General features: G+C 42.5%; 1 protein-coding gene across 6 annotated transcripts in view; it reads left to right on the forward strand.

Annotated features, from left to right (window-relative positions):
- The window catches only part of LOC308317438 (C-myc promoter-binding protein-like), a 70,967-nt gene that overhangs the window by 20,224 nt on the left and 31,641 nt on the right, over window positions 1–19,102 (forward strand). For 4 of the 6 annotated variants that reach the window (XR_013964257.1, XM_080766430.1, XM_080766433.1 and 1 more), the window contains exons 4-14: window positions 1,948–2,017; window positions 5,154–5,323; window positions 9,012–9,301; window positions 9,758–9,824; window positions 10,238–10,296; window positions 10,673–10,817; window positions 11,190–11,365; window positions 12,036–12,136; window positions 12,533–12,748; window positions 16,944–17,089; window positions 17,580–17,618. Coding sequence is in view for 5 of the 6 variants with exons in the window: in XM_080766430.1 (XP_080622556.1) it covers window positions 1,948–2,017; window positions 5,154–5,323; window positions 9,012–9,301; window positions 9,758–9,824; window positions 10,238–10,296; window positions 10,673–10,817; window positions 11,190–11,365; window positions 12,036–12,136; window positions 12,533–12,748; window positions 16,944–17,089; window positions 17,580–17,618 (1,479 nt within the window). In the remaining variant the exon portion in view is untranslated. The remainder of the gene's footprint in view (window positions 1–1,947; window positions 2,018–5,153; window positions 5,324–9,011; window positions 9,302–9,757; window positions 9,825–10,237; window positions 10,297–10,672; window positions 10,818–11,189; window positions 11,366–12,035; window positions 12,137–12,532; window positions 12,749–16,943; window positions 17,090–17,579; window positions 17,619–19,102) is intronic. The other 2 variants (XM_080766432.1, XM_080766434.1) reach the window with 1 other exon arrangement.

Below are 19,102 nucleotides of genomic sequence, written 5' to 3' on the forward strand. Positions count from 1 at the left end.
ACATGCGTGTGTGTGTGTGTGTGTGACCATACTGGTCCATTAAAAAGTGGGATGCTAACTTTGTTTTATTGGATTGTCATACTTTCCCTCAGACACGACTTTTCCATAAGAAATGTAAATGATGCGGTGGTACTGGGCTGGTGACAGTGACTTTCCGCCGTGCAATCAAATCAGTCACATACTGTATACCATACACATACAGTATATAGCACACCTATTAGTGGTGGCTGCAAGGTTGAGAGAGAGGAAAGGAAAGGAAAGGGGAGAGTACATGGTGTAATGCAGAGCCATAGAGTAAGACAGAGTTACGCAAACTCGGTTCACTTCATGGGGCCAGTCCAATGGCGGCTCTTCTACATATAGACTTCTATTGAGCATGGGGACAACCGGAAGTTTACAGAATGCATTGGAGTCTATGGGCTCACGCGAGTGCATGCGAGGCTGTTTTATGCCCCCTCAATATCGCAACTCTTCTATTAGATGCCTCTGGTGTAATGATACTGCCAGAGCTATCTTGCCCTTTCTGCACGACTCTCCAGCTGAGTTGTTTTTAAGTAGCGAGGGACAGATTGTAGATCGTGGGTAGGATGCACAAACCACAAAAGAAAGCTGCCCCAAAAAGCATTTGAATACCCCTGGATATTCTCTCCCCAAGTGTGTGTTTTGTGGAATCAAAAGCTAATTAATCTGTCTTTTCAATGAGAGAAAACAAGTCACTTAACTTTTCCCCTTTCTCTCCCTGTAGGCTATCTGGTTTCCTCTTAACTCCTAGCTATAGTACTCTACTCCATCTCTCCCACACACACACACACACACACACACACACACACACACACACTAGATATACATGACGTGGCCGGCTGGCGGCTGCACTAAAAGTGTCCTTGCTGTGTCAGCCGGGTCTGTTTTTATCATTGGGTTGAGCGGGCCAGTCCGATGAGAAAACCTCTGACTGTGTGTGTGTTTGCATGCATGTGTGTGGCAGGCTGCACGTGTGTATAAAAAGTCTTGTAAGCCTAGAGGGAGTGAGCCAGGAAATGGAGCTGGGTAGAGAGAGACAGAGAGAGAGAGAGAGAGAGAGAGAGAGAGAGAGATTGAAAAAGAGACCATCAGAGACTTGCAAATGGTGCACAGTGCACACAGCAGAAATGGCCTAAACGCACGCACGCACACACGCATGCACACACAGTACACAAAAAAATCATATTTAGAAAGCTTGGCATGTTTTTGTCTGTTACTTATTGTACAGGTTTTGAATATTCGAATAGTCTGTTATCTTGAGAAGTTACAGTATAAAGGGATTTGCAAAGCAGTTGCTTTGGCAATGTAAACGTATGTTTTCTCATGCCAATAAAGCCCTTTGAATTGAATTGAATTGAATTTAAAGGTTGGGCCAATGATGAACCTTTTTCATGCTGACAAAAACATTCACAGAAATGCACATAACTTCTGAGCAGATTAACATAACGCCACAATACTTTAAAGGTTTGTCATGAGCCCAAGAAGAAGTGATTAACTTGTCACACTCTGTTTTGTACACACGTCGGCTTATGCATCATGCAGTTATAATTGGCCAAAAGGGGACATGGCGTGCCGTCAGAATCACTGCAGCACCTAATAGACAAACTGACACCTTGGTGGAGGTCTGTGCTCTACTGAGCACACTTCAGAATGATTTATTGTAAAGATAAATTTAGCCTCTAAAGGCAAAGGGCTTCTTACCACTTCTGTGTCATGCAGAGAGCAGTGTTGGCCCTACGATAACATCACACTGAACACTCAGCATTCATTAAGCTACAGTGCCATACAGTAGATTGTGGACCCCAAGATAACATCACCCTGAACAGTTATTAAAAAAGCTTCTATAACCATGGCACCGTAGAGTTTCCCCCGACATGTAAAATATTAATATGTGGCTTTTCTAACACCATTTTGTGTCTTTTTCAGTGGGGATCTTCCGTGTACCTGTGTTATAAGAAGTCTGTGGCTAAGACCAACACGATAGCCTACAAGGCAGGTGAGTGGCCTCCAATGTTCTCCCTCTGATAATAAGAAATAAATTAAACTATGGTGGTAATGTAATGTCAGCAACCCAGGATAGGAAATGGATGAAGCAACAGGGGGGGGGGGGGATTTGGCAATAGAAGATAAATGCGGATATCATTAAATAAATGAAAATGAATATGCGTAATCTCAGCAGGTGTTTGTATCTGCCGCTACAGACAGTGCAGTGCACTATCAATTATTTACCCCCTACAACTCTGCACGGTATGTAGAAGAGCTTGTACAGGTTGTCAGTGTAAAATATGTGCAGCATGAAACCTGAACATGCACTGAGGGTCTACAGTTTTACAGTACACAGTAAAAAATGCTGTTTTTTAGATATAGATTTGAACAGTAAATGTAAATGGTGTGCATTTCTATAGCACCTTTATCCAAAGCACTTTACAGATGTGTATTCAGACACCGACGGTGGAGGCAGCCATGCGGTATACCATCCTCATCTGGAGAGGTTAGGGGTTTTGTGTCTTGCTCACTGAGAATAGAAAATCCAGAAAGAGCTGGAAATTGAACTGGGAATCTTTCCAAATGGCCACTCTATACCTCCTGAGCAACAGCCACAGCCACATCATGTGATTAATGTGTACATACTTTAATAAGTAGGACAGTACAAGCTGTCCTGTCTCCTAGTTCCCCATTATCACAGGTATTGACCAGATAAGTTTCACAAATCTTCAACAAATCGTTGTAAAGTACTGTGGTTGTTGTTGGTCTGATTTGGAAGGCTGCCAAAGAGGTTAACAGCTCAGTTTATGTCAAACTTTGTCAAAGTTTCTATACGAACACAATTGGCTTGTGTTCGGGGGAGAGAAGCCAGGCAGGGAGGCTGATATACAGCATTTGTCACTGAAGTTACTACTCCTGTACGGGCAACAGGGGGGGGGAGGAAAGATTTGGCAATAGAAGATAAATGCGGATATCATTAAAGAAATGAAAATGAATATGCGTCAGGCTAGGCTGGGGCAGCACCTGTCAGCAGGGACTGTTGGGTGGGAGAAGTAGGAGGGTCCTCCTGGTGGGGGCTTCTCACTGGCAGGTGAGCCCGTAGGCTACAGTAGCTGTGGCAACACACAGACATGTGTGTGGAGAGGAATTAATTGGCATAATGATGACTAAACTGGGGAGAAAAGGGGCTAATAAGCAAATAGAAATTAATCCATAGCAATGCATCTTGTCATTTTTTAAGATATCTTGTCTGGGAACAACGCAAAGTGGTGCACACATGAACTGACATACTGACCCGCATGGCATTTTCCAAGCCACACCAATAGCAGGGCTATAAACAAAATAAAACAACAAAAACGGTGTCAGTGTGGGGTTCTGTATAGCAACGTGGCCTTTGAGGGCCCATGAGACTGCTTGTCGTGTGCTGACATCTCCAGGCCTGTTTAAGCTTGTTGAGGTGTGAGATGTTGCACTTTACATGCCGGTATTGTCTCCATAAGTCATCGTCTTATTTTTATTTCAATCTGTTGAGGTTTTCAGCACAAGTATTGTATGCAGATGCAGTCATTTCCTCTGATATTCTTAGATCCTAGTGTCACAATATAGTTTATAGTACACGAGTAAGACGCGCAAACGCGGGAAGCGAACGCAGATCGTAAATTGCAATAACAATTCACCATGACTCAGCCATAACCATATAAGGAGTCCCCAAAGCAGCTATACGTCCAAATATGGAGTGTGTTGCATCAATGACAAACAAATCACTCAGCTCCATATATGGGCACAAAGGGGGGACACACACACGGACACACAGACATGATCTGCTAGGTCTCATAGTAAGTGCTCACTGAGTTCGCAATCACTGCGTTCGCAACAATATAGTTTTTCTCAAACAAATCAGTCAGCTCCATATATGGGCACAAAAGGGGACATTCCCATATATGGGCATATACTGATGACATCAGCGATCTCCATAAAAGCTCATAAAAGGGATAAGGACTGACTGACAGAATGATACAGAGATCACTATGTATGGGCATAGTGGTCCGATCGGCTCACAGCCCTCACACCTACGGACAGGTCACTATGACTCAGACATGACCATAGACAAACCCGATATGCCCATTTATAGGCATGTCACTATGACTCAGACAAAACCATAAACAAACCCAATATGCCCATTTATAGGCATGTCACTATGACTCAGACAAAACCATAAACAAACCCAATATGCCCATTTATAGGCATGTCACTATGACTCAGACAAAACCATAAACAAACCCAATATGCCCATTTATAGGCATGTCACTATGACTCAGACATAACCATAGACAAACCCGATATGCCCATATAAAGGCATAAATGGAGATCCGGCTGTCCAGAGCCACGGATCTGACCTCTATGCCCATATATGTTCATGCGCATACTGTATATGGGACTGAATGGGTACTCTGACATTAAAACATACAACACTATAAATTGTTTTATATAAATACATATTCTCGACAGGGTTTTTTGCGAACGCAGTGAGCACTTACTATGAGACCTACTGTAGCAGATCATGTCTGTCTGTGTGTGTGTCTGTCTGTCCCGCTATACGTCCAAATATGGAGTGTGTTGCATCATCAGCTCCATATATGGGCACAAAAGGGGCCAGGTCCACATATACAGTAACAGCGGGACAGACACACAGACAGACAGACAGACATGATCTGCAGGGTCTCAGCTGCGTTCGCTTCCCGCGTTTGCGCGTCTTACTGGTATTATTCCTGTTACTAAAGGCTGAGGAATGCAAAACAAATCATTATAGAGGTGTTTTTTCATACTGTATATGGGACTGAATGGGTACTCTGACATTAAAACATACAACACTATAAATTGTTTTATAGAAATACATATTTTCGACAGGGTTTTTATTATTCCTGTTACTAAAGGCTGAGGAATGCAAAGCAAATCATTATACAGAGGTGTTTTTTATTAACCGTTATTCCCGCAACTGCTAATAATTACAGAGTTGACACATTGAATTGGTCTCTTAACGCAGTAATCACAGGGGAGTGTTTGCACTCTGTGAACGTCAGGGAATGAAGTTGTAATAATAGAGTGGTAATAAATAATCCTCTCTTGGTGTTCGCCCCTCTCTCTAGGTTTGTTCAGCAGATATCCAGAGGAGGACTATGAGTCCTTCCCACTGCCAGAGTCTGTCCCTCTGTTCTGTCTGCCCATGGGGGCCACTATCGAGTGCTGGCCTGCCCAGACCAAATACTCTCTCCCCGTCTTCTCCACGTTTGTTCTGACCGGAGCTTCTGGGGAGAAGGTGAGATACAGGGACACACGTGTTGCTGTTTGTTTATCTCTCTCCCTTCATGTCTCTCTCTCTCTCTGAAGCTCTATTAGACCATAGAGTCCATGCATTAGTCCATGTATTATACACTGCATGGTCACAGTCCAATGTGACATGTGACATCCTGACATAACAATGAATAAGAATGAATGCATTCTACAAACAAATCCCCGTACAATCCAGTGATGTTCTCCAAAGTGGTTAGCATCTTTTCATTGTAAGAAACCTTTCTGAAAATATAAGAGAAGAGGTTCAAAGCATATGCCCCAGTGGAATATCCTCCTGATTGTGTCATAATTAACAGCATAAATGTAGGCTACCCTGCAGTGTTGGGGAAGCTGCTCTGCATGAACATGTAGTTAACTAAACTATTACTCTGCGCTGAAAATAGCTGAGCGGAGACCAATGATCAGCGAGAAGTAGTTACGCTAAGCCAACTGCATTGAAGCTACTTCTTACAACATTTAACGATAAACATGCTTTTACTAGCTGTGTTGTCAGAAAATCAATGTGAAGCCAAACAATAATCAAACATGGATATACTGGCAGCCAAATCTAGCCTGAATCTAGCCTGAACATCAAGACTGAAATCTGATTTGTTTAAATAAGGCCCCATTTACATTGGCAAATACATTCAAATCTAGCCTGAATCAGATCTGTGCCACATCGAGATTCAACATGTCACATATGACTCATTTAAACAAATCAGATTCCAATCTGGATGTGGCTCAGATCTGATTCAGGCTGGATTTGGCTGCCAGTGTAAATGCAGACAGGTCACATAGAATCAGATTTTTACATTCACATTCAGAGGTTCAATCTGATTTGAGGACATCTGTCTCAGTCTGAATGCAACAACCTGATCTAAATCATGTGACTTGTTTGTGTTTAGACTTATTTAAACAAATTGGATTCCAATTTGGATTTGGCTGCTAGCTAGTCTGAACACACAGATCTGCGACAGATCCGATCTGATCACTTGCAAATGCAGTGTGAATGTGTGAATGGTCGGGCCAAAAGATCAGATTTGAGAAATAAATCAGATTTGAATCAGATTTGACAGCATGTGACTGCAGTCTAAATGGGGCCTTAACAGTCAGTACGAGTAAGACGCGCAAACGCAGGAAGCGAACGGAGCTCGTACATATTTGGGTTTTGGACGTATAGCTGCTTTGGGGACTCCTTATATGGTTATGGCTGAGTCATGGTGACGTAACAGCGGGACAGACACTTGCATCTATCACAAACAAATCACTCAGCTCCATATATGGGCACAAAAGCGGGACAGACACACACACACAGACAGACAGACATGATCTGCTAGGTCTCATAGTAAGTGCTCACTGATTTCGCAATAACTGCTGGTTCAACAGCTGACAACAGGCTGCTAGAATGGAACAGAAACAAAACAATGTAGCATGCCAGGATGGAAACTGGGTCAGGCAATGGCATACATATTCATGTGCGTTGTGCACGCACGCACACACACACACACACGCACGCACGCACGCGCACACACAAATTCACAATACTATTGTTTTAACTTTGGAAGAGTTCAGACATAAGTATTCAGTGGAAAAGGGTACTGCACTACTTAAGATTTATTTTTGGCATTGCCATGCTTTATTCAGATAGTTAGAGTGAGAGAGAGGACATGCAGACAAAGAGCAGCAGAGTGACATGCAGCTAATGGTCGGACTGGCCCAGAATCAGACGTGTGTACTCTCGCTGTCTGGCATTAGAGTTAGGGTGACCAGACGTCCCAGTTTGTCTGGGACTGTCCTGGTTTCAAGCAGTCTCAACAAATATCTCTAAAATACTAATATGTCCTGGTTTTCAACATTCACTATGAAATTGTCCCGGTTTTAGAATTAAAATAACAATCCTAGTTTTCAGTGGTCGCATAGATGTTTATCATGTTCTTTTCATGCGCTGCTCACCTAACCAATCAGAAAACATGAACAAATGTACTGCATGTCTGAATTCAGCACTGGGGCTGATGTTTGTCAATCAGTCGCTGCCTGTATGCGGCCCCTATGGTGCATATACAGTACATGTGTGCGTGTATGAATGGCCGCGCATGAGCTTGACGAACGTGTACATTGATTTAGGGGAACTGGTTTGAGGGGCTGAATTATTATTGTCACCCTAATTAGAGCCTGTGTGGTATGTGGCCTAACTACTAGCACTATTTGTGCGACACACACGCACGCATGCATGCACACACATGCACATGCGCACGCACCCACGCACCCACCCACCCACCCACGCACGCACGCACACAAACACGCATGCACGCACGCACATACAGAGATAGATAAACTGTAGACATAGCTATGGTGAAAAATGGGCCGTCTGTATATAGACAGATATGTTATGTACACACACAGACAGCCAGGTCTACGTTCAATCTCAAATTCTCAACCCCTGGAAATAGGTGCTCCTACTGTAGGCCTAACTGTTTGCTGAATCCCTGCTTTCACCATGAAACCCCCACCTTTCCCAGAGCCTGTGATCGTCTGTCAAGATTAAAATGCGGCATTACCTTCTAATAATTTGAGCAGTCCTAAATTATGTAAAGTTAATAATACACATAATACCATTAATGGACCTACTATACAGTATACCCCTATACCTTCCGAAGACTTTATGCACTCATCCCTCAATACATTTATTCAGGTGTTTAACTGTTAGTTGTGGCTTCCCTGTCTGATCCTCCAACCTCTCATTCCTGTACTTGGAGATCGGGGCTTGAAAAGTGGGCCATCGAGATAAGACCATGTTGATACATATCTGTGCTGATGTTGTGGTGTAATATCTTTGTAAATGAAAAGCAAACATCACCCAAAGCCCCTTGCTGTTTAGACAGCAGTCAGTGAATGTGTGGGTTTTCACAAGACAAATCAAAAAAGACTGGCTGATGTCAGACCTGCTGATGCTTGCGTGTGAGAGGAATCTTCAGGTTGAGTGTTCTGTATGTGTTCAGACTGTACAAGTGAGTGTAGCTGAATGTGTGTGTCTGCTGTAGCAAGCAGGAGGACAGTTTGCTGCTGTGAGCAGTTAGGTGAGCTCTGTTTGTCTGTTCCTGGTTAAGGTCAGACAGGGCCCCCCTGGCCCTCTGCTGATAACGCACATGACTCCCTCTTAAAATAAGATGTCACAATAATATAACAACATTAAAGCAAGGCCTCATTTAGAAATTGTCATGAAAATGTGAATGGATTCTGCAACATACATTATACAAAAGATGTTACTGCCTCAAAACAGAAAAGGCCTCAGGGTCTCCCAGTCTTCCACCCCAGATTGTTGCCAGCCCCAAGTTGGGAAACATTTTGATTAATAAGGAAGAAGAGGAGATCTGGCTGTCCTACTGCTTACTGGCAGATACTGTAGCTATAAAGCCCCACTTGTTTGCCCAGAGTAGCTGGCTGGCACTGCGTGCAGCAACTGCAGCATTCAAGACTGATCAAGGTCAAACAGACAATTTTTATCATTCTCATTCTGTGCCGACTGTGGGTTCTGTCTCTTGAACAACTTCTTCATGCATGGCTTATTTCAGTGAATCAGAGTCTTGTCTGTTCCACATCATGGCCCAGTTAGCTTATTTCAATCGGTTCAAATGGGCTGAGTGTTCAGCTTTCCATGTTGTCCTTTGTTGCAGGTGTACGGTGCTGCCATTCAGTTCTACGAGCCCTACCCCAAGGAGTGCCTCTCTGACAAGCAGCGCTCTCAGATGGGCCTGCTGGCTCCAGAGCCCCAGAAGCAGGCTTTGCACAATGCCACGGCTTCGGCTGCCACCAGCAGTGCCACAGCATCCGACATGCGCACCGTCCACACCATTAAGTGCATCTGCCTGCTCTCTCACTGGCCCTTCTTTGACGCCTTCCGCAAGTTCCTCACATTCCTCTATCGCTACTCCATATCTGGCCCACATGCCCTGCCCATTGAGAAGTGAGCATCTCCGTCTTTTATTTTTTATTTAAAGGCTTTGGTTTTTTCCCCATTGAACAGAGTAGGAAAGGATGGCAGGAAAGAGATGGTGGAGAGAGAACAGATTGCATGTACTGTAACATATACGTAGGCTGTGAGTCGGATTGGCACCCGTGACGTCATGGAAACACTAGACTAGATGATGAAAACTGACAAGCTACTTACTCTATAAATCTGGAGGATTTCTTTTTTCCCCCTGATCAAAATACGTAATCCTTTGGAGGAGACTGTAGAGCTGCGTCAGGTTGATTAAAGTCACATTAGACATCTCTTGCTGACATTTACTTTGTTCCATACTAACCACGCTTTACTGCCTCTTCTAACACACTACTGTACATTGATAGATGATTCCGCCGCTCCGAGCGCCCACCACTGTTATTTTTATCTTCATATCCTCCTAATTCTGCTTACTTTCAGACACATCTCTCATTTTATGCACAAAGTTCCCTTCCCTTCCTCACAGAGGCCCCGCATACTGGTTCAGGTACGTTTAGGTGGCTAATTATGCATTTAATTCTGAGTAAAAAAAACCCCACATTCTTCTGTATGTCCTTTTGTCCATTTATTTTGTGCTCATACGTACAAACAATTTGTAAATAATTGTACACATTCTAGGTTATTGTTCTGTGTTGCTGTCAGTATGTTTGTTGTATTTTGCACTAAGATAAAATTATACTGAAGCAGCACATTGTATGCAATGTGGGCCTGTTGAAAAGAAAGAGTATAAAGTATGTGTAGCCTCAGGGCACTGTAATTTCTCTGCATAAGGTGCTGGTTGGAATGATTATAATGACTGCATAATTGGTGCTCTCAGCAAAAGAGTTGCGAGTTTATTGCCATGGACAATTTGATCTGCCCAGGGCTTTGAACCTGTCAACTTTTGAACTTTCCCATCAGCTATCCCCTCACGACAGTTTAATGTTGAGCCAGCCAGTGTCTTCTCCTTTACCTCTGAGGTAAGACTCCATTTCTCCATACACAAACATACAGTTTCTGTCATTTTAATATAAAGTATTATGTTCCCTTTGTGGCTCCAGCACCTCTCTTAAGTTTTTTTCAGCGGATGAGCGGTGGTTCTTTTTCCAATATAATGTATTATAAAATATTATACATATTTTAGACACTCTAGACACCTATAATGGAGACAATATATTTTAAGCGGCCAAGCGTTTAAGCGGCCAACATATATTTTCAAATGCTTTCGAAATTTAGTGTAACTTGTGAAACATGCATGTGTCTTAGTCTGGGTTACATTTTCACTTCCTCGACATTCTATAACACCAACCAACATGTGAATTGGAGTTTTGTTGTTTTGTGTGTTCTTTGTTGCAGTGGTGGTCGGTTCTCCACGTTGCTCCAGAACCTCGGCCCAGAGAATGCTGTCACCTTACTGGTGTTTGCTGTAACGGAACATAAGATCCTGGTCCATTCGTTACGGCCGGCCGTGCTGACCAGTGTCACAGAGGCTCTGGTGTCTGTAAGTAACTCAGGCAGGGTGTTTAGGGGGCGTCTGGGTGGTGCAGGGATACCGGTAAGTACTATTCATACTCCCAGTTTTAGGTGATGAGGTGACCATCTCATCACCTAAAACTGGAGTATGAATAGGCCTATACTGTAGAAACAGTTGAGAAATGAGAGAATTATGGACATCCTAAATCTCAACTCTTTTATGAAAGACAAGACGGCAATCCGACATCCGTGCATATACTACATCATACATGATGTATATGCACTGTTGCACACCCGCTCTTATTTGTTTCTATGGAAAAACACTAGTAAAATGGCGTTTATTGTATTTCATTTAATTCAAGTCACTAATAGTAAAACCCCTTATGTGTCTCTCTCTCAGATGATCTTCCCCTTCCACTGGCCGTGTCCGTACATCCCCCTGTGTCCCTTGGCGCTGGCGGACGTGCTCAGCGCCCCCTGTCCTTTCATCGTGGGTTTGGACTCGCGTTATTTTGACCTCTACGACCCCCCGCCAGACGTCAGCTGTGTGGACCTGGACACCAACACCATCTTCCAGTGAGCGCCGCAGTTTATGAAATTAATTCGGCGAGCTGTTCTCAAAACGACGATGCCATTTATGCAGAAGTTAGTCTGTCGATCTGCACTGTTGACTTGTTATAATGGATATTGTATCATGTATAAAGCGTTTAATGCTCTTCGGTTCACTGTGGCAATGAAGTACAGTACAGTGCATGCCGAAGAAAATCTCCCTCAACTCTATTTCCTCTCCCCTCTCCTTTCTCTAACCTATGTTTGGGGGGGGCTGACAAACTGCTAGCTCATTTAGTGAAATGGTTCTTATTCTGGTCTCCGTTGACCATAAGCTTGAAGCAGCAAATAGAATTGTCTGGAGTGTATATAATATATATAATAATATCATAATATATAAGAACCAGGGTCATGCTAGTAACCCATAGTTATTTAAATAGTATCAGGTAAATTAAACAAATTATTTCTTTTACATTTTAAAGGCAGTTTTCTGCAGTGTTGGGTCCGTTCAGTAATGGTTGACATCTTTGTGGCCTCATGGCCTGGCAGCCAGTCAGGCAGCGGGCTATGTTGCTCTGAGGTGGTCCCAACTACTCCCGGCCCCAAACCCATGTTGCTTTTGGCCTATGAGCCTATTTGGCCTATGAGCCTGTGTGCTCACTGCACACTTGTGTGTTTTTCTTTTCTTTCCGTCCAGCAATGATGATAAGCGCACAGTGACATGGAAGATTCTGCCAAAGAAAGCGTGCAAAAACCTCATGCTTGTGCTGAGTAATCTCTACCAGCAGCTGGTTGATGGTAAGTACTGGACTGCTCAAAAGTGTGGAGAGAGAGGTTGCTATAAATGTTGCTCCCTTAAGCGGTCACACAGTTAATTAAGTTGAGTGAAACCAAACGGACCCCTAAGGATTTTACTCTGCATGTTGTTAGGGTTTTATCATGTACTTATTGCTATTGATCAAACTGTTCAAACATTAGAATACATCATGTGGACAATACAGTTCACATTTACAAAACGAAGTTTCTAGAAGATAATTTAGAATAAAACATGGTTTCATGCAGCCTGATCAGAGTCCCCATTGACTGGGAAGAGGGCATATACAAGTAATGAATGAGGTAATGCATGTGAGCTGACAAAAAGACAGGGTTGACATTCCTTAGCAATAACACATGGTTCATAAACTTATACTTTAGGACAACTCAGACCAGATGGTCTTCTGGACCTGAGCATGAGCGACTCCTCAGAACTGAGCTGCGGTAAGAGCCTCCACACATTGGAGCTGGAGATCCAGGAAGCCTTCCTGCGCTTCATGGCAGCCATTTTGAAGGGCTACCGCTCCTACCTGCGACCCATCACCCAGGCACCTTCCGAGAAAGCCACAGACGCCAGCTCGCTCTTTGACTCACAAGGTACACAGGCTCAATGTCTTAATTCATCGTCAAAATAAGTTTGGAGTTGGCCTCTCAAAGAAATACACTGTGCTGCAAATGTTGCCAAACTTACCCAAAATAATATGACTACCATATTCATGATCTACAACGTCACAGTTGTTTGCCTCTTTCTTACTAGTTTTTTGGAAAAAAGGGGTCCTAAAAGAAAGGTGCAGATACCCTGTGTATACAGTACACTTAGACTATATGTTGGTTTGTTTACTGTCGTGTGGCAGCGGTGGCCGAACGGTTTGCGGAGCGGTCTTGATACCGGAAGGTCGCCAGTTCGAATCCCCGGACCGGCACATTCAAATTACCACCGCTGAAGTGCCCTTGAGCAAGGCATTGAACCCCTACCATGAAATGTTCTATGAGCAGGGTGTGGCTGTAAACAAGCATCTCGAGCTTAGTCCACTTCTCTGGGTAAACAAAGAACTTTGCTTTGCTTTGAGTGAGAAAACAATGTTGCACAATTTGCGGATCCCCCTGTGGATCCCGACCCCCAGTTTGAGAACCACTGTTGTACAGTACCACCATTGTTACCACTGTTTTGAGGATCTTGATCTGTTTTGTGTTAACTTGTTTTCTGGCTCTATGCTGAGTCACGTTGTGTACAGTAACTTGATGTAGCAATGGAGATCTGAGTCAATTGCTGTTTGCTTTGCTTTCCGCCGATGTTTTTCATTTTGGGACTATAACTACTGTAGGCTATGACTACCATATACATACTGTATTATGTATGTCAGTATTTATTATACTGTACAAGAGTTCCTATGGTACTTCCTCTTGTGCAACATCCTACTTTACACTGACCCAAAAAAGCTCACAAATGTTTAACAGGGAATTCCCACGGTCATGAAATTCCTGGAAATATTTTGAAATGAGGAAAGAATATACATTTTTCAGTCCTAGAAAAGGTTAGGAATTTATCAAAGGTCCTGGAATTCTTTTTTTTGATATGCCATTGTTTTTAGCAATTGATTTAGTTAATAAAAAAATATTTTCTAAAACATGATTGTATAACATTACACTGTAGTAACATTTCTTTGCTGAACGGGATACGTCATTGAATGTAGTGGATGTGACAAAAATAACAGATCTACAAGCTCACAGTCACAACGTGCTGCAGCGTGATCCTATGCCCTATGCCCACCAAGTGGTGTAGTAAAGAAATTGGCACGGAATTTGGAATGGAATTATACCATTCTATATTCTATGCTTTATTTTTGCTGAATGATTGTTATATAGGCCTGGACATTGGGTTAAATATTCTAGAAGTTTTATGGAAAAGTTTTGGAAATGAATTGGTAAAAATGTGTGGGAACCCTGGTTAAATCAGAACCCACAAAGCATTCCAGCATTCTGTCCATCATCACTAGACATATTGGGTCTGTCTGTGTCAGTACCTTCCCTATCCGTTCAGTCCAGCTGGCCAGCCAGCTTCTCAAACCCAGATGGTGTTTAATACATGACTGACTCCCCTCCAAGTAAACACACACGCAAACAGTTTGGGGAGGAACACTGGGATTTGAAGGGGATTTGGGTTCAAGGCTGTTTTCCATCCTGGAAAAGATTTGCTAGCTCGCTATAGTTCTGCAGCAGTGAAATGCTTCTTTAGGGTTACTTGTGGCCTGCTACGGAAGTGGCTGAAATCACAGCTGAAATGTGTTAGGTTGATGTCATCGCTGCTCCGCGGGAGGAGAGCCGTAGCCAAGGTCATGTCCAATATGAGTGTTTATGATATATAGCCCCAATAGGAATGGGTATAACTTGTTATTTGAGGAGAGCATTGCAGTGAAGGTATTATGTGAAGAGACAGGTGGTGATTAATAGAACCCATTCTGACCTGAGATCAGATTCTAAAAATGTCTTCTACATCCTGACAGTTTTCTGAAAAAGCTATGTTTCTATGTCAGTCGTTCTTCTATTTTTCAAAAATAGCAGACCTACGTACAAGCTCGTAGCTGCCACTCGGTGGCGCGCTATGAGCTTGTAGATCTGCTATTTTTCAATAGCTAAAGCATAACATGATGCTAACACCAAAAGGGGTTCCCGCCCAAAATGGGTTTTAAGGCCTGACCAAGGTGGTTCAAGGTATGGATATTTTAAGGAGAAACATTCTGTTTATTTAAGAAAAAGCCAAACTTTATTTAGGACGGGAACCCACATGGGTTAATTATGCAGTGTACACTTTTTCATACAGCTTTTCAATTTGACTGTGCCTCACACAAATCTAGTACAGTGATCAAGACATTTCCCTCAGTTAGTATGAAAAGTAATGCTCTTTACCATCAGCTGCAGTCTTTGACATACATACTGTATATCAACTTGGATGTGAGTCTTTTGTATTTGTAGGTCAGGTGCGTTCATAAATTTGCTCTGGCGATTTACATGGATTTACGAGCCTTCTGCTGTACTACATGTCAGAGCGCTCAACAATAGCCAACTGCAACTGTCACACTTCAAACTTAGACAGACCATAAGTTTTACAACCATTCTGCTATGTATTCTTGACTGTGATCAACAGAGTTGTTCGCCTAAAATGTATTTCATGGGTTCTGATATTTAGCTTTCTGCTACTGTTACAGAATATATGTTGGATAATAGAATCCAAACCACAAATGCAAATGTTGCATTTAGCCACATCTGCCATTTCTATACTGTTCAGACACTTAACTCAGAGCAGAGAGCACGGTGCTCTGAAACGCACTCAGCGTGACAGTTACACAACATTCGCAGCAGGAGCTGCCAGTGAATTTATAACGCCATTGGTGGCATGTCAGGTGGCCTTACTGTTCAGCTGTTAGGTCAAATCATTGCACAGTGCACACAGGTGGTAATAGTTGTAATGTGTGCGTGCTGCGTGTGTATCTTGTTTAGGATTGTGTGCTAGGTTTGGTGTTTCCGTCAGTTCTAGCGAAGCGTTACTCAGCAGGGACACGTGACCTGGCAGGGACACACGACCTGGTGCTTGGCTTACATTGCCGCACACCGAGCCAATAGCCATTCATCCTGCTGTCCGTCCCATGGCACCATTGGCCCATTACTCACTGCAGCTGCTTTCAATGCACGTTAGGGAAGCCATTCACCATCTTGTTGTAACTCCCTAATCAACCTAATAACACCTAGTTGGCTGCGTTGTCCAGAACAAGACAAATGTGACACAGGGTCGATTGACTAATGATTTTTTATCATCTAAAATGATTATATTACATATTAGACATTTCGGGAAGAGCCCTTAGGGCTTCTTGTAAAGGAGGAACTTGTAGATGATTTGTTTAAGTTTTGAATTATGAGTGATTACACATACTATTATCTAACAACAACAATCAACAATGTATACATGTTCTGAATGCCTCTGCTGACAGATTCAGTAGCGCAGCTCGGAATCTGTTCTTGAGAGATTATGTCGCAAATGGATGTAAATTCGCTCTTAGCTGGGCTCCTCTTTAACAATCAATGTATGACTGTGTAATATATTTTGTTTGAATAGCACATTTCACATTGGAAAAGTCAATAGTGGACAAGAAAATGCCTAGAAAATGTGCTAATTTTCCAAATATTATTTTGTAATGGCATAGAAATGTATGCTACAGTAGGCCTATATGTAGCATACATTTCCGTGCCATTCCAAAAGAATATATAACATGTGGTTGTGCTGCTGAATGTATAATATATGGTTGAGGTTGGGGTTAAAGTAGCTATAAGCAATAATATGTCAAAATGTAATGACTTTTCTTTTTTTTTTTTATATATTCAGACAACAATGAGTGAAACGCTCCCCAAAAAAATGTAGTGTCTATGACACATCTAGGGGCAATCTGCATTCAAAGATGTTCCTAGAAGCTTTGCATTGGTCAAAAAAAGCCCGGACGAAATTACTAACCAATCAGGAAGTAGACAGACAAATCGACCAATGACAAAGCTTCTAGCTAAATCTTTGAATGCAGTTTGCGGCCCCTAGATGTGTCACAGAGACTAAATATGTTTTGGAGCGTTTTACCCATTGCTTGCTGTCTATAGGCTATACAAAAAAAGAACGATTTTTTTTTACATCCCGAACACTCTTCTGGTACGGGGAGAAGGTTGAAGAAGGGAAATAATTGTCACTCTGTTGGGGGGAATAAGGTGTGTAGTATGTAACCCTCTCCCCCCACCCCCTACCACCCATCAGGATTCCTGAAGAGTCGCGACCGCTCCCACCAGAAGTTCTACTCTCTGATGACCAAAACCCAGATGTTCATCCGCTTCATCGAGGAATGCTCCTTCGTCAGTGACAAAGATGCCAGCCTGGCCTTCTTTGATGACTGTGTGGATAAGGTGAGTTATTCTCTCTAGTGCCAACCCTCTACTGCAGTCAGTGGTTCCCAAGCATTTCAGCTCAAGACTCAAAAGCAACATTACCGTTTGCCCGGGACCCAAACTAGTGCAAATAGCAGATGTACAAGCTCACAGCCCACATTGTGAGCTTGTACAGTGGATCAGCTATTTCCAATACTAATTTATGGAATTTCTTAGATTTTTCTTTATGAAATTACTACAAATGGAAAAAAATGCTTTTTTGGAAATGTTTTGAAATAATATTTAAAAAAATGTTGGAAACAAACAAAATAATATAGGGACCTATAAAAATGTGTCCGTGACCCACAAATGGGTCCCGACTCAGTGTTTGGAAAACAGTGCTCTACTGAATGCCTGGTTTCTCTCCTGCTTGTTTTCCGTTAAAAACCAAGCATGTTTTTCTCCTGTCCTTTCCCCTACTCCTTCTGTTTCTCTTTCTGTTCTTCTGCCTGCCTCTGATTGTGAGCAGCTCTACAGCTCAGAGCGCAGTGCAGACAAAGCAGGCAAGGTACGTGGACTCCATTGTGGTCTCTTGTGGTGTATTTCCATTGTCTCCATGCATTCAGTGTAGATAATATGTCTTAGGTTATTTACAAATTGATAAATTAACATTGCATGCAGTAAGAGGATAAAATAAGACAAAACTCAGTTGATCCAATAGGACTTTTGGCGCTGCCATACGTATATATTCTAACAATGTCTGGAAAAAGGCCACGTATCACTGTGCAGTGTGCACCAGACCTGGCAGGCTTCTAGCCGTATGCTATGTTTGGATGATATTAGCTGTCCTACCCTGCTACCAATCCATGAGTTCCATACAAAGCACACAGTTGGAATCATTATAGGAGCCTTTGATTATCACCTTTACTGTAACAGCAGTTTGACTGGAGATGCAGATTGACTGACACCCCGTGCGTGCCGCTTCTAGCTACCTTGGGCTTTTTTCCCCCCTGTCTCAGTGCCTCCCAAAGTCTTGATTGAGATGTACAGTGAGTCCTGAATTGGTCCCAGTTTAAAGGGGTGCATATCTTTGGTCCGGCGTCATAACAGTCCCACACACAATAGTCCGACACCCTACTCCAAACCCTAACCTCACGGGTGAGTCTTAACCGGCAACGTATGTCGGAGCCACGGGTGAGTCGGACTACTGCTACGTCGGATTAACGTATGCCCCCAGTTTAAAGTCCTATCCACCTGTGCAGAGAAGGTGTCTGGCAAGACTGGCATCCGTTCAAGTGGTCTGACACATGTGTTCGTATACAGGTAGCTGTATAAGAATGTGTAGTGGAAGTTAAATACTAGTGTTTGCCATCATAAAGGCCAAGGGTTTCTTTGACTCGTATCTCTTGCTTCTTGTAACATTTATAACATTATTATAATTATTATTATTATGAATCGGACCCACATGCTGTCTGCTGGGTGTCTGTCTGTGTATCTTGACTGCTGACACATAGTGAAATAATTTAGATAAGATAAGATCAAATATATTTATCGAGGGAACTGTTGGCATGGTCTCTTGGCATATCTCAAATTATTATTTATTGCATAACGTTGGCAGAGGGATGGGTTAGTCATCAATAAATAGACTTTCCACGAAAAATGAAATATCTTCTTCTTATTCTACCAGAACAACCTAAAGGTTTAGTTTAAGATGTACTGAAATGAAAAGGTTTTCACACTTTTAGAGCATATCCGTCGTCATCATATGGGAACCTAACAATAAATGCCAAAACAAAGGGACATTTTAAATTTGTGTATTTTTATATCAAAAGCCCATAAAATCAAAATATAATTACGGTACTTCCTTTGAACAAAAACGTTATGCGTGATTACGTAACACCGCCCAAAGAATCTTGATTTCATTCACCAATTTGATTCCTATTGCTGCACGTTCCTCCAAACACTAAGCTAGTTATGATTACAGAACTACTCTATTTTTAATCTCATTCAAGATGACATCCACTCCAGACAGTGTATTACTCATTTTAAACT

This window comes from Protomyctophum bolini (genome assembly GCF_963924005.1).
Source record: "Protomyctophum bolini genome assembly, chromosome: 1".
Taxonomy (NCBI): domain Eukaryota; kingdom Metazoa; phylum Chordata; class Actinopteri; order Myctophiformes; family Myctophidae; genus Protomyctophum; species Protomyctophum bolini.